Source organism: Cygnus olor, chromosome 3, assembly GCF_009769625.2.
Source record: "Cygnus olor isolate bCygOlo1 chromosome 3, bCygOlo1.pri.v2, whole genome shotgun sequence".
NCBI lineage: Eukaryota > Metazoa > Chordata > Aves > Anseriformes > Anatidae > Cygnus > Cygnus olor.
The window spans coordinates 82,894,224-82,908,352 of record NC_049171.1 but is presented as its reverse complement, the minus strand read 5'-3'; the positions used below and the strand labels follow the sequence as shown (position 1 = coordinate 82,908,352).

The 14,129-nt window shown below is 38.3% G+C and overlaps 1 protein-coding gene across 2 annotated transcripts in view; it reads left to right on the top strand.

Annotated features, from left to right (window-relative positions):
- The window catches only part of OPN3 (opsin 3), a 31,757-nt gene that overhangs the window by 7,664 nt on the left and 9,964 nt on the right, over positions 1-14,129 (top strand). Inside the window, exons 2-4 of one of the 2 annotated variants that reach the window (XR_005818367.1) lie at positions 5,804-6,123; positions 7,155-7,406; positions 11,478-11,846. Coding sequence is in view for 1 of the 2 variants with exons in the window: in XM_040552410.1 (XP_040408344.1) it covers positions 5,804-6,123; positions 7,155-7,406; positions 11,478-11,741 (836 nt within the window). In the remaining variant the exon portion in view is untranslated. Of the gene's footprint in view, positions 1-5,803; positions 6,124-7,154; positions 7,407-11,477; positions 14,074-14,129 lie in introns of those variants that run through there. The other variant, XM_040552410.1, reaches the window with a different exon arrangement.

The following is a 14,129-nucleotide window of genomic DNA, read 5'->3' as shown; positions in this document are numbered from 1 at the left end:
TATGCAAATAATAACCATAATGGCTTTCTGTAACACTTTGTTTTTTTAATCAGCACATAGTTCATCATATTAAAATGTGTAACTCATCCTGGATGATATCTACATCATTTCCAGAGAAGCTGCTTAGAAAAGAAAAAAATATGTAAAATTCAGTGTGTTCCTTTGTACTGGGCCACAAAATTTGATTTGTCTATGGAAAATGAATGGAGCCTTGCACGTATGTAGATCTTACAAAAGGTGGTTGGAAGCAGTGCAAGAAAACAGATGATGTGTGTATATCCCAGGCTAAAAAAGGCAAGGTTCTTCTAGGTGAGAACTGCCATTGTTGATTCCAATCAAAGTATGGCATTACATAAAGCACTGTGTTTCTGTGGGGACAACACAAGAAGCCTTGCATCTCTGTGCTCTTGACAAATCCCTGCCAGGATTTGGCTTAACTTGAGGAACACCATTAAATTCAGTGGTTACGACAGACAATGTAGCCTGCTGTTTACCAGCCAACCAAAATTGATTGAAAGTTCACATATTTTGATTTTTCTGATGGGGAAGAAAGGAAGATGGATGGAGTCCTCTAACTTAAATAGCTTGAAACCAAAGGTTTGTGGTTGCTTCATAGGGGCTGTTTTAGACTAATTTATTGACAGGACTGACAGCAGAATGTGGCATGTAGAAGTGGTGACAGGTATCTCAATCAGAGTAACGAAACTTGAAGCAGCTAATACATACCTTTGGAGAAATGGGCTATTTTCTCACTTCTTCAATGGCAAATGTGACCTGAAATCCTTTGTGGTCATGGATTTGTCTTTCAGTTTGATTTTTGAGTATGCAAAGAAAAATCAGTAGATGTTTTTGCTGCTGCCATGTATTTATACCCTTTCCCACTAAAATGTGTAATATGCAAGATATTAATTGGCAGCAAGACTGAAACAAAAATAACAAAGGTGGGAAATATAGAAGATGGACCAGGTATGTGTGTGTAACTGTGGAGACATGAAAGGGGTATCTCTGAAAACAGATTTCAGAGAATCTTTGAGAAAATGAGAAGTGTTCTACTTGCACGAGATTTTTTTTTTTCCTGTGTGTGCCTATTCTAGGTAGAGCTGCATAGAGTTTCTTTCTTTCCTGCATTATCAGCTGAAAATTTTAGGAGTCAGCTGACAGCTCCTGCTGTTCCACTTGAGTATTGTTCCACTCAAACTGCCAGCTCAGCACTAGGGGGGCATTGTGGCATCTGGAGAGACACGTTATATATCTGAAGAATATTCCATTTATTTGACATGTAAAATTCCCTGGATCTAGCCTTGCGAAGAAATCATCCATACTAGAGCGTTGCGTATGAAAGAGGATCTGCACGGAGTTTCACTAGCCAATGTAAAGCCAAATACCAGATGCATGCAGCCATTCACAAGATAATATTGAAGACAACATACAACGACTTCTCCCTGTCCCCCAAGCCCCAGGAAACCTCAACCTCACAGAATATAGAGTCTCATAAAATGCTTATGATACATTCAATACTAAGGATAATTTCCACAGTGTCACCAGGTACGTGCTTGCCAGCCTCTGTGGTTCAGCATATGGTTGGTTAAAGGACATTTACCTTCTACCTATTCTTTAGTGTTCAGCTCCTGGAATCTTTCTGAAACTTGACAACTAGTTTCAAGAAAGAGAAGTCAATATTAAGAGTTAATCAATGCTGGGGGGGGGGGGGGGAGGAGGGACAAAGCAAAACAAAACCCCTGTGTTTTGCTATGGGATCCACAACAAGGTTATTTTTTCACTCATGTTAGAAAAGTTGTTTTCAACCCTTTGCTTGTCTGTAGAGGGGAATTGCGGCTGGTAATACAAGTTTAAACCTTGATTTTACTCCTATTTTAATCTGAATTAGATGAGATTAGCATTCTGGATTTATTTATTTATTTACAGTAGAACCTAACTTTTAAGTCTCCTTTCAATTTTGGATCTGAATACAGAAGAAAAGAAATTATAGCAGAGAAATTAATGAGATACCACTACTGCTCAAATTTGCCTGAAAGTTTAATGAGTAGAAAGGTACAGAAATTAAGGCCATATTTTCTCAGATTTAGAAATGAATCTGTCATCCAAACTGTATTATGATTTTTATGGTGTCCTGTATATTGTTAGAAAATTAAGGTGGCTACAGGTATGTGTTACTCCTAATTGTTTTAAACTATCGGTTATGCCGAGAAGGCTTAATGACCACAGAAGAAGCAAAGAGTCTTTAATGCCCAGCATAGATATCCCATCAGATCCATTAAATCGACTGTTAATAGATGGTTCAACCAGTTCAGCATCATATTTAACATATATTTATTATCAGGATGAATTTAATAGTCTTCTCTGAACTGCAAATAACTGATGCTTTTTATTGCTTTGTATACAATCCTACATTTAAGTCCTTTAACTTTGATCTTCCACCCACTCCCTTCACCCTTCCTGACATGAGGTTATAGTGTTAATGCTGGGCAAAGACACAGAACTGTGAAGAGGCTGTAAAGAATGATCGCTTAGGATGTAAAATAAATGTTCTAGTATATCAATGTTTTAAAAGAAGAAATCTTTCACATTAGAAAGGCCATTAAAAGACAGAGAAGTAGAGCCTAATATAGAAAAAGATTCAGAAAGAAATAATTCTGAAAGATTTGAGTTAAGATCTAAAGAGGAGAATGGATGAAGTCCTTAGGTACAGAGGCCCCATTAATGTTTATTATTAATTTTGCTTGAGTGGAGGCTGCAGGATTCACTTATGAACTCTTTGCAGTCAAACATAATAAACTTCATTCGGCCTCTCTAGAGCTCATTTGACATTTGTTGGGAAAAACCTGGGTGTATAACAATGAAATAAACACTACATATAACAAAATATGAATGCAAAGGTGAAGTTTTATATATCTGTTTCTAGTTTTTAGCTTTGTATCTAAAACCACCAGCTAGTAATCTTGCAGAACAAAAACCCATCAAATCTAGAGGATTGGCTTTTATAGAAGTTGTTTTGATATAACAGCTTTGGCTTCGAGGGCAAACAGATATGTGTGTACGTGGCAAGCTTATTTGATAGTTATTATTGATTCCCAAACTGTTTTCTCTAAAGTTCTTTGATTAAAGACTGACTACTAGACTTCTGCAAATAAGTCTGTCAGGGATAGGAGTTTATTAGAAGCAGGTATGAAAACTTTAAGAAAATGAGCTCTTAAATCCATTTGGGGATGCTTTCAAAATGAATGTTTTCTTATTGAGCCCTTTGAACTATGTAACTAGATAGTTCTTGTGAAAAAGCTTTTTTACCCATTAACACTATTACTTTGTGTGCATATATATATATACACATATAACAATTATTCTTTAGCTGCATCTTAGATGTCATTTTTTTCTAATCTTGCTAGTGGCATTAATAGGCACATAGAATATATTTAATTGAATCTTGCATTACAACAGGAAAAAAAGTAACTAACTTAAAGTAAGTTCAAAAGGATGTGCATCTCCTTCATTTGTTAATTATAACTGTGAGCTGTAAAATTCCAGAAGTATTGCATAGGTTGCTGAATATATCACAACTGCTGCTTGAAATCATCCCTTGACATCAAAGCTAAAATCTCCAATTGAATTAAACTTCACCTACTGAAATGTATAAATTCTCCCTTCCCCACTTCAATTTAATTATAATTTGCTCATTTGAGAAGTTTCCCATCTGCAGGATAAGTGCAGCAGAGGTGCAGGTAGTTACCTAAGTAAGATACAGGTAACTCACTGAAGATTTTTTGTGTTGTGTAGAAATTTGGTTGTAACTCAAAAGTGTTATCAGTATATGGAAAAAACTGTACACTGTCAAAGTGCGTGTTGCACATGGACCATGGCAGGTCAGGCTTGAACAGACATTTTTAAGATTTCTGCCACTGTATTTTGTTTGCATCACTAAGTGTGGAGGTGGCAAGCACATCCCAGCCCTTGGTACTTAGAGCTGTAGGAGGCCCTTGGGCATTTTTCTGCTTTTACAGCTTTGCAGCTTCATAATGGAATTTGTTGCCACAAAGTGCATACCCAAATAGCTGGAATTCCCAATAGGTAAGAAACTGAAATAGCATACAAGGTTTCCAGTCTTTGCTCCAGATTATTCACAGATATAAAACCTGGTTCATTTCCCATTTTAATGGTTTATCCATGAGGCTATTTTAGAATTACTTGAGCTAATCAATGCTTCTTTCTCAAAGATGTTGCTGAAATTGTCAAACATGCTTTGGATACACATTGATGCAGAATGGAAAAGATGTATAATGAAATGACAAAAATGCATCACTTTCCTGTTAATCAAGAAAGCTTTCTGAACTCATGAACTTAAAAATAAATAAATTAAAAATCCTCTGATAGTTGCAGGACAAAGCAGCTTTCTTACAGATATCTTAAAGCATAACCTTCTGTGAGGTACTCAGTTAGTAGTGGTATGTTGATTTTGTGGATTAATATAGTGACACAGAGGTTAAGCGTTTCCCTAGATTTTGTTATTCTTAGTTGTCTTCCTAAAATTCATGTTGCTGGTGCTCAAATTGTTAATTTGTATTCCTTAATGCTTATGCTTTTTCAAAGTGAGATGAGACATTTGTGATATCCTTTGAAGGTTTCTGACTGCTAAAATGGTTCTTTTCTTTCCAGCAGCAAGATCTGCACATTTAACCTTCTCCCACCTGTATAAATGAATATTGTGATTAATATGTACGTACTTGAAAAATGAAACACCGTGGGAATCTGTGATAAATACCCATGCTGCTTATTAGATAAAATGTATACAGACACAAGTATTCATACACAGAGTGCTGTAAAACCCTTTTGTGTTCAGGTTGTGTTGTTTAAAAGGCTGCATATATGAGCTTGAAGTCTGGATCTTAACAGAGATTTCAGTTGACTGGTATATGCATGATGGGCAGATATTGTTCTTGATTATTAAATTTCACAGACCATTGAAACTGAAATCCTTATGTCCTACTCAGGACAGAATTACCTTGACTTCGTTAAAGTGTCTGGATAGAATAAAGCTGAGAGCTGAAAATAACAGCATTTCTATCTTGACACAGTAAGTGTGTAGTGTGGTTGAGGTGGACAGAAAAGGAAGAGAATGCAGAAATAATTGAAATGAGGACTATGGTATTTTTATGGTAGCAGGGAGATAGGAAAGGACACTCAAATGGATCTCTTCCAGAGAGGACTCCTTTAACTATGTAACACTTTGCTTTATCAGTTATTTTTTTGTCCTCTTTTTTTTTTTTTTTGAACAGAAAGACTTGCATGAAATCTTGATAGAAGTTAGAATTTTCTTGAAGACTTTCCTTGACTTCAGTCTCAGCTCTGAATTCTCTAGATTCGTAATAGATTGTTATTGTTTATTATCACATTTTTATATGGCAGCTTTTTCTTAAAAGAAAGGAAGGAAAAAAAAAATCACCAGAACGAAACAAAAAAACCTTGGAGCACGATCCGTCACTTACTGAAGTAACATTTAGGAAAAAGTATTAGTTCAGTCGTCCTTTTTGTTTGTCCTACTTTCTGTCCACCATACACCATGTGGCAGATTCTAATACCCTATTCTGAGTAGTTCTGAAATTAGTAGTACTGTTTGAGTTAGATAATGATTACTGAGGTGTCACCTAAAAAGCTTGTTGGTGTTACTCATAATACGAGCTAGCTAATTTTGAGTTAAATGTTTCCTTTGCCACCAGGTTATCAAGAGGACATCAGTCCATTTTACAATGTTTGTGAATGATTTAATTGCTTTTCTTTACTTTTCTTACAGGAATTGTTTCAATTATGACTCTCACTGTTCTCGCCTATGAACGCTACATTCGAGTAGTCCATGCAAAAGTGATTGACTTCTCCTGGTCTTGGCGGGCTATCACATACATCTGGCTCTATTCATTGGCCTGGACTGGAGCACCTCTTTTGGGCTGGAACAGATACACACTGGAAATTCATGGATTAGGTTGCTCAGTGGACTGGAAGTCAAAAGACCCCAATGACACCTCCTTTGTGCTCTTTTTTTTTCTTGGCTGTCTGGTTGTACCTGTTGTGATCATGGCCTATTGCTATGGACATATTCTATATGCAGTAAGAATGGTAAGTTGATGGAAATAAGACTTCTTTTAATGAAGTATTCTCAGTTAGAAATGCTGGTACCACATATTAAACTTGGATCAGAGCCTAAATTTGCACTCTCACTTCCTGTTCAAACTTCAGGACCTTAATATTCAGCCATGTCAGGGACCACTAGAAAGGGTGTACGGTTGAAGGAGAACCAGCCTAGAGCTACCAAGATTTATTTGTTGAGTAGTTTGTAAGTTACAAATAAAAGGCAGATTAGGGAACTGTTCCTGCCCACTGATGGACAGTAGATCCTTCCTTAAAACAGAAGGGAAAAATCTTTGGTCGCAGTTCTTATTATTAAATAAATCTCTCTCTCCTCTTCATTGCTCTTGAGAGGATAACCCTGTAAAACTCTTCCAAGAGGAGACTAAGCTCTGTTAAACCAGTTTTCCATGTTCAGGCAACCCATTTTAATTCAGGCTGGATCTTCAGGGTCAGGAATTGATAATGTTTCATATTCTGTGGATAATCAGTCTGACAGACCCATTCAAGTTTGTGGTCAACAGTATCAGCACAACTGACAGCTATTGCCAAGGACATTCACGTACATGTCCCATCATTTCTGCATTTTATCAGATTCACACAGATGACATTGGGAACCTGCTGCCTAGTATTCTGATTAAAGTAGAAATTTTATAACTTCAGGGTAACAAACTAAGTGGCAGAGCAGTATAGAGAAATCTATTTATCAAATTGTCATCAACTATCTTCAGAGGGAAGAAACAAATTTACAGGGTTGTCTAAGTTTTCAGACTAAGGACTGCTAAATGTAATCTGAACTTGCTTATGTTAATGGATGAAGGCAAGTCAGTTTTCTAAAGTTTTTACATTATTTAATGTATACAATAAGTCTGGGAAGCATGATGCAAACTTGCAGAAGAACTGTAGTTGATAAAATGAGCGTATAACATCTGTACCTAAAACTGTTAGTGAATTAGCTATTTGTAAATTAAAGTAGAAGTATTCAATGCTTTTACTTTACCATTTTCCTTTTTCTTCTATAGCTTCGCTGTGTGGAAGATTTTCAGACTGTTCAAGTGATCAGACTTCTAAAATACGAAAAGAAGGTGGCTAAGATGTGTTTCTTAATGATCTCTACCTTCCTTGTTTGTTGGATGCCCTATGCAGTGGTCTCCCTTCTAGTAACATATGGCTATGGCAACCTTGTAACTCCAACAGTAGCTATCATCCCATCTTTCTTTGCCAAGTCAAGCACTGCTTATAATCCAGTCATCTATATTTTCATGAGTAGAAAGGTAGGTACATGAAAAATTTTCTTATTTGAATAATCAGTATCCTATGCCACAGTTGTGGAGTTTATATCTGATTTACTTTTGTCTGTAATGACCAGATTTTTTGATTCGAACAGCAAGGATAAATAGCCAAAAATCTAGTAAATTAAAAACACAGACTGTGCTTAAAGTAGTAGCTTATGAAAAATTGGATTTTATACGTCTGAATTATACCGGTGAGCATTCAGATGAAAGAGGGGAAGGAGCATTAAACTGTAAGCATCTGTTTTTGACAATTTACCCCCAAAATGGGCTAGACCTAGAAAATCCTATCTGAATCACTCCCTTACCACAGTAGAAGTCCATCAGACAAAATTCAGAACATCCAATGTCTGTTTTCAGGAAAAAAAGACCATTGCTTCTCTGACACTTCCATTATGGTAACACAAAGATTGTACAACTCAACATAGTGTTTCAAATATGTATGCTCACAAAAACATGAGAGACTGCCTGTTTACAATTTGACATCAGGGTTTTGCAAAGCGAGTATTAAGTGGGGCGTTTCAATAATGTTAAAATACCAGGAAATGAGAACATTATCTGTATTCCAGTACTGCTTAAGCCTAGAAAACTTTTAGGAACACACATTCCTAATATATTACTTCTCAGGGGCTCAACCATGAAAAACATAGAACACTGAATGCAAAAGTAAGTATTCAGTTGGTACCTGGAAGAAAGATGGGGGCGGGGGGGAGAAGACTCTGAAATTTTGTTTAATCTCAAATAGTGACAAAAAAGTTATAACTTTTTATGAATTTAAAAGCTTTTAAGTTTACAGTATTAAAAAGGTAATTTTAAAGTAGAAAAATGAAACACTTTTCTTAAAATGTTTCTATTAATTCTTTAAATGAACATTTTACGAAATCTGACAGACTGTCTTGGATCATTTCAGTCTTGATGAATTTGCAATTTTGGTGAAAAAATATACTACACCAATAACATTTCTCAGAGCTTTATTTTACTCAAAGCCAGAATTTCCTATGGATGACAGTCAAGTGCATTTTGGAGATAAATTTTACATGGTTAAGAAGGTGTATTTATCTATGAGAAAAATAACTTTCCATCTACTTTTGTAGTCTTCATTATGAAAAGCAGACTGCCGATTTAATGGTGGAAACCAGCTTATTTCGCTGCTTTACAGAGCAGAGAAAGAGTGAAAGTGTTTGGACTTATCAGTAACTTGTAAAAGATGTGGAACTAGGTAATTTACTTCTTTCTGTAAATCATCAATACTATAAAGATAACCACTGAATGTAGCTGAGCAGAGCTGGTGAATTTGTTTAGACATTAAAATAGCTTCACTATAAACCAGAATGTTAACTGGAAATGTAACTTCACACTCTAAACCTCAGAAATCAAGGGTATATATTTAAAGATATCTGGAATTTAAGTATAGTAGAATCACTTGACAAAGGGTTAAAAAGAAACAAAACAAATGATTGCTAGAAGGACTTCCCTGGGTTTTCATTACCTTTAGCTTATTATAGAGGTGGAATTTTCTGTGACTTCCTTCACTGGTGTAAAATTACCAGGGAACAGCCAGGGCCAGCCAGCAGTCCAGAGACAAGGCAGACAAGGCAGTGGGTCCAATCAGCCCGATGGATGGCCAGGCAAAGCCATAGCTGCAGTGCGGCTCAGGCCAGGACCAAGGGCAAAGCTGAGCATCAGTGCTGCTCGTGAGTGGAGGCAGGAGGCCCCCAGTGTTGCATCTCACAGCTCTTCCCACACTGCTCTTTTCACGGCAGGCTGATTCAGTGTTACACAGCTGCATGGTATCAGAGCCAGCCCTGGATATGGAGAGCTAAACCCTGGAGGTGAAGAGGGAGGAAAGGGGCTGCAGAACCTCAGAGCCTCGCTTAGGACCCCAGCAAGAGTCATGCTTCAAAAGAATATTTTCAACTGAGTCATTTTAATATGGTGGCTCTGACTTTGTACCTGGATGTCAGATTGATTAGTTTAATCTGAAAAAGATTTTGTAGGTTCTGATGCCAGGAAGCAAGTCAAACCAATACCAGGCACAATGCCAGTAAAGTCATAGGCACAAAGAGGATGATTCAGCTAAACATATTGGAGATGCATCATGAAGTGCTTTTCACTCACCTCTAATTCCAGATGAAGACCAAAGTGGTAAGATTTTTGCTCATCTTCTGGGTTATTTTAGGAATAATAAACCAATTCTTCCCTATTATATCCTTCATATATCTGACCTATGCTAACATGCTTGTGCCTTCTCACATCCATGCTGCTCAGAGGTACCACATTACCTCTGAAAACTTCAGGGCTTCCACATGACCATTCTGTTGTGTTTTTACATAACACAGGAACACTTTTCTCCATCTTTCTAGGCTCCCTTCCCAACAGGACCTACTGACTCTCCTGTGTCAGAGTAGATTAATTTCCTATACCAAAACTTTGTTTCATACCGGCATGCCAGTGAGCTTCTTGTGTGATAGATAGCTAGACAAAGTCAGGGACCATGCAGAATCATATAGAGTAATAGTTAAAACAGCTAAGTGGCAGACATTTGAGAAAGATGTCCTACTGTTTGGTTTGTTTTTTTTAAGTGCTTTCCAAGTATTCCAGGCATGTCTCATTATGGGTTATTTAATAACTTTTATACGCTTTTTGTAAAACCAGAGTGTTTCCCCAAATACTTGAGCTTTAGATGTGCACAGATGTGGACTACTGAATGAGTGCATCTTCTAGCCCTTGTAGTTGAATGCTTTGCTTTGTGAAGGGGAGGCCACCATTGGAGCATTTAGAACAATGCTACTACTGGAATTGTCCTCTTATTTACTGATGAGAGCTTTCACTGAGTACCTTGTGTATTTAGTCTCAAGGTAGAATAGACTGACTGTATCATAAGTGGCTTCTATCTAGTTAGCTGAAAGGCTTCCATTCCTTCCCTATTCAAAGGGAACATTTTAGTTTTGTGTTACCAACTTTTGAAATTTTATTTTACACCTGTATTATTAAATGCTTTGGTTAAAATTTCAGTCTCTGGAGTTGTATAAATGGAAAACTTCACTTTCATTGTACCTCCCCTGCCCCCCTTTGTTCCTTCCCTGTACATCCTCCTGCAAAGTGCTTTTGAGAACGTTCTTCCCCTGCTAGATCAAATTGCGATCTTTGAATACTCAGAGAACATACCTATGATGTGTTCTGGGGCTGATTCTTGTTCTTTGTTGGCTGAAGAGCTTGCTAGTTGTTGTTGTGGTTTAGCCCGGCCGGCAGCTAAACACCACACAGCCGTTCGCTCACCCTCCCCCCTTCCTCTCTGGGATGGGGGAGAGAAACGGGAAAGTGAAGCCTGTGAGTTGAGATAAAGACAGCTTATTAAGACAAGAAAATAATAATAACAATAATAATAATAATGATAATAGCATTAATAGTAATAATGTGTACGAAATAAGTGATGCACAATGCAATTGCTCACCACCCACTGACCAATGCCCAGCCTATCCCCGAGCAGCCGCCCCCCACCCCGGCTAGCCACCCCTATATATTGTTCAGCATGACGACAGATGGTATGGAATACGCCTTTGGCCAGTTGGGGTCAGCTGTCCTGGGTCTGTCCCCTCCCAGCTCCTGCTGCACCCCCAGCCTGCCCGCTGGCAGGACAGAGCGAGAAGCTGAAAAGTCCTTGGCTTGGTGTAAGCGCTGCTCTGCAACAATTAAAACATCAGCACGTTATCAGCACTCTTCTCATCCTAATCCAAAACAGAGTACCCTACCAGCTACTAGGAGGAAAATTAACTCTGTCCTAACTGAAACCAGGACAGTGGTAAAATATTAAATTGAAGTTCAGTGCCCTCTACTGGCCACGTTATCCTATTGAGCTCTTTGGAGTGTGTATGGGAAAAAGTGCCCACTAAAAAGCCAGTTGGTTATGGCACTGGAACCAACTCAGAACAAGTTGGAGATGCAGAAATAGGTTATTTTGAGTTATTTACTGTATTGCTGTCTTCACTGGATCATACATGATAGTGAACTCTTAAGAAGTTGCAATTTCATTCTGTTTATTTTCTCTTACAGTTTCGACAATGCCTTTTGCAACTCCTGTGCTTTCGCTTGATGAGATTCCAGAGGACTGCGAAAGAGACCCCAGGAGAAGGGAATGACAAACCAATACGACCAATAGTAATGTCTCAAAAAGGAGGGGACAGGCCAAAGAAGAAAGTGACGTTTAGCTCTTCCTCTATCATTTTTATTATCACCAGTGATGACACTCAGCAAATAGATGATAACAGTAAACACAACGGAACAAAAGTAAACGTCATCCAAGTAAAGCCACTATAGCTGAAGAGTTACTGGAAACTGATGGACTGTTTCAGCTGGAGACTGGCTTCAGTGATAGTGCCAGTGGGCTGCCAAGGAAGCCATATTCATCTGTGAAATACTGAGGTAATTCTGCATCTGAAGCTCTGCAGACAGTTGGGTTTTGGTCACAACACAGACATCTCTGCATCTGTGCTGAACTTGTGGATGGATGTTTTTACTCTGAATTTTCTTAAAGAGTATCATAGCGTTTAGTGGGTTTTACTCTACCTAGAGGCCAGTAACAAGTGGAGTCCTGCAGGGGTCTGTCTTGGGACCCATCCATCTTTATCAATGACCTGGAGGACATGACAAGTGCACTCTTGTTGATTTTGAAGATAACTTCAAGCTGGGCAGGAGCAGTCTGTAGGCTCAAGGACAGGACTTCCATTCTGAAGATCTTGGTCAGATTGGAGGAATGGTCTGACAGGAGTGTTAGAGAACTCAGAAAGATTAAATGCAGAGTCGTGCACCTGGTGAGGAAGAACCATGCGTAGCACAACAGGCCAGGCCCTGGCTGCCTGGGATGCAGCTTTGTGGAAAACGGCTGGTAGGCGGGCTGAAGTGATTATGCCTCTCGACTCAGCACTCATTAGACCATGTCTAGATACTGCATCCAATTTTGGAACCTCTGATAGAAGAAAGGCACCTGTAAACTGGAGTAAACTCAGTGGGGTACATCAAGATTGTCAGGGTTTGGAGCACTTGGCCTGTGAGAGAGACTGGTGGATCTGCATTTGATCAGGCTGGAGAAAAGAAATCTTCAGGGAACCCTAATAGCAACCTTCCAATAGCAATGAAGAGGTTTTCTAGAAGATGGAACCATGATGTTCAGGGTGATGCATGCTGAAAGGACGAGAGTTGAGCGTCAACTGAAATAAGAGATTCAAACAGGATATAAGGAAAAAGTTTTCAAATCTGTAGACAGCCGAGCAATGGAAGAGGTTAGACTAGAGACTTCCCAAGGCTTCTGCAGCCTGAGTTATCCTATAATTCCTTGAATTGCCAGCACTCCCACTGCACAGAGCTCTTAGGAAAGAGGGATTTTTGAGGTTGGCTGGGGTTTAGTTTGTCTGACTTGGTGGTTTGCAGGGAAGAAAAAAAAAAAGTGGTATCCACAATGACTGGGGCTGTGGTTAAACCAACAGCCGCCAGAAGGCTGCCCATGTGTACTCAGCAAGCCATTTTCTCCGTGCTATCTGGTGGGATTCCTGAGCTGTGTGGTGAGAAAAATCATACAGATCAAAGCACCAGGCACTGATAAAGGAGAATGTTTGTTTGTGTTTTATTAACATATGTACTTTAGGCATCTTTATCCTGTATACAAGTTATACATGGAGCAGGAGCCTCAGCCTATATTAATGCTTAACCTGTTCTGGCACTTTGGCAAAAGTAACAGTTAAAGAAGAGCAGGGGAACCTCTGCCTAAGTTGCAGTGTGAGTAATGACTGCCCTACTTAGAGGTCAGCAAAGAGAGCAGATAGAGATTTTTCTCACCTTTGTAAATGTTGCTGGTACCAAATGATGACAGGATTCTGTTCTGGACATGGCTGCCTGTCACGTTGGATAAAGAAGATAGAGAAATAATTTTCTAGTAATGGTGCTGATTCTCTACCACATCCATTACATTGGTAAGCACTTGGTAAAAGCTGTGTGAAAAAAACATTAAGAAATGACTTGATTCCTCTGGGGGTAAGTCTTTGAGAGGTATACGGGCAACATGCAGAATGACTGCCAGCACCATCAGATATTGATCTCATGGTAAAGAACAAAACTTTAAATAAAACAAAATCAGACCCCAAATGCAGAAGCTATCAGCTAGTTTCTGGGGGTAGGGAGCAGTGACCTCAACTCAAAACAAGGGACGGACATGTTTGTGCCAGTGCCTTTGAAGAGACAAATTCCTTATTCTTGTACCCTTCTGGAGTATCAGAACTAGTAATCTGGCTCCAAAAAGTACATCTAGAGTCCACTCTGTTTTCTAGATTAAACCATAATCCAAGAGAAAACAGATGATATATACTTGTCTTTGTTTTTGTTATTTTTGTTTTTATGTTATTTTTGTTTTGCTATAAATGCATAGATAAATTGTCTTATGATGTCAAAGGTCTGCCCTTACAAAAGCATGTTTGTTTCAATGTTGAAAATTTTATTTTCAGCCAAGGATCACTACATCTATGCACTTTTATATTTACAAAAGGAGAAAGATGTACATTAGTTCCATAAAATGATTCCATCCTTTTAATAAAATGTTTGATATTTTAGTGTTTTCTGTATATCGAGCCTTCAATACGCAATTAAATTTATTTTATTTATATTAATGTGTTCTCAGTGAAATATTTTTTTTCCATTGAGAAGGAGTTGGTTTGA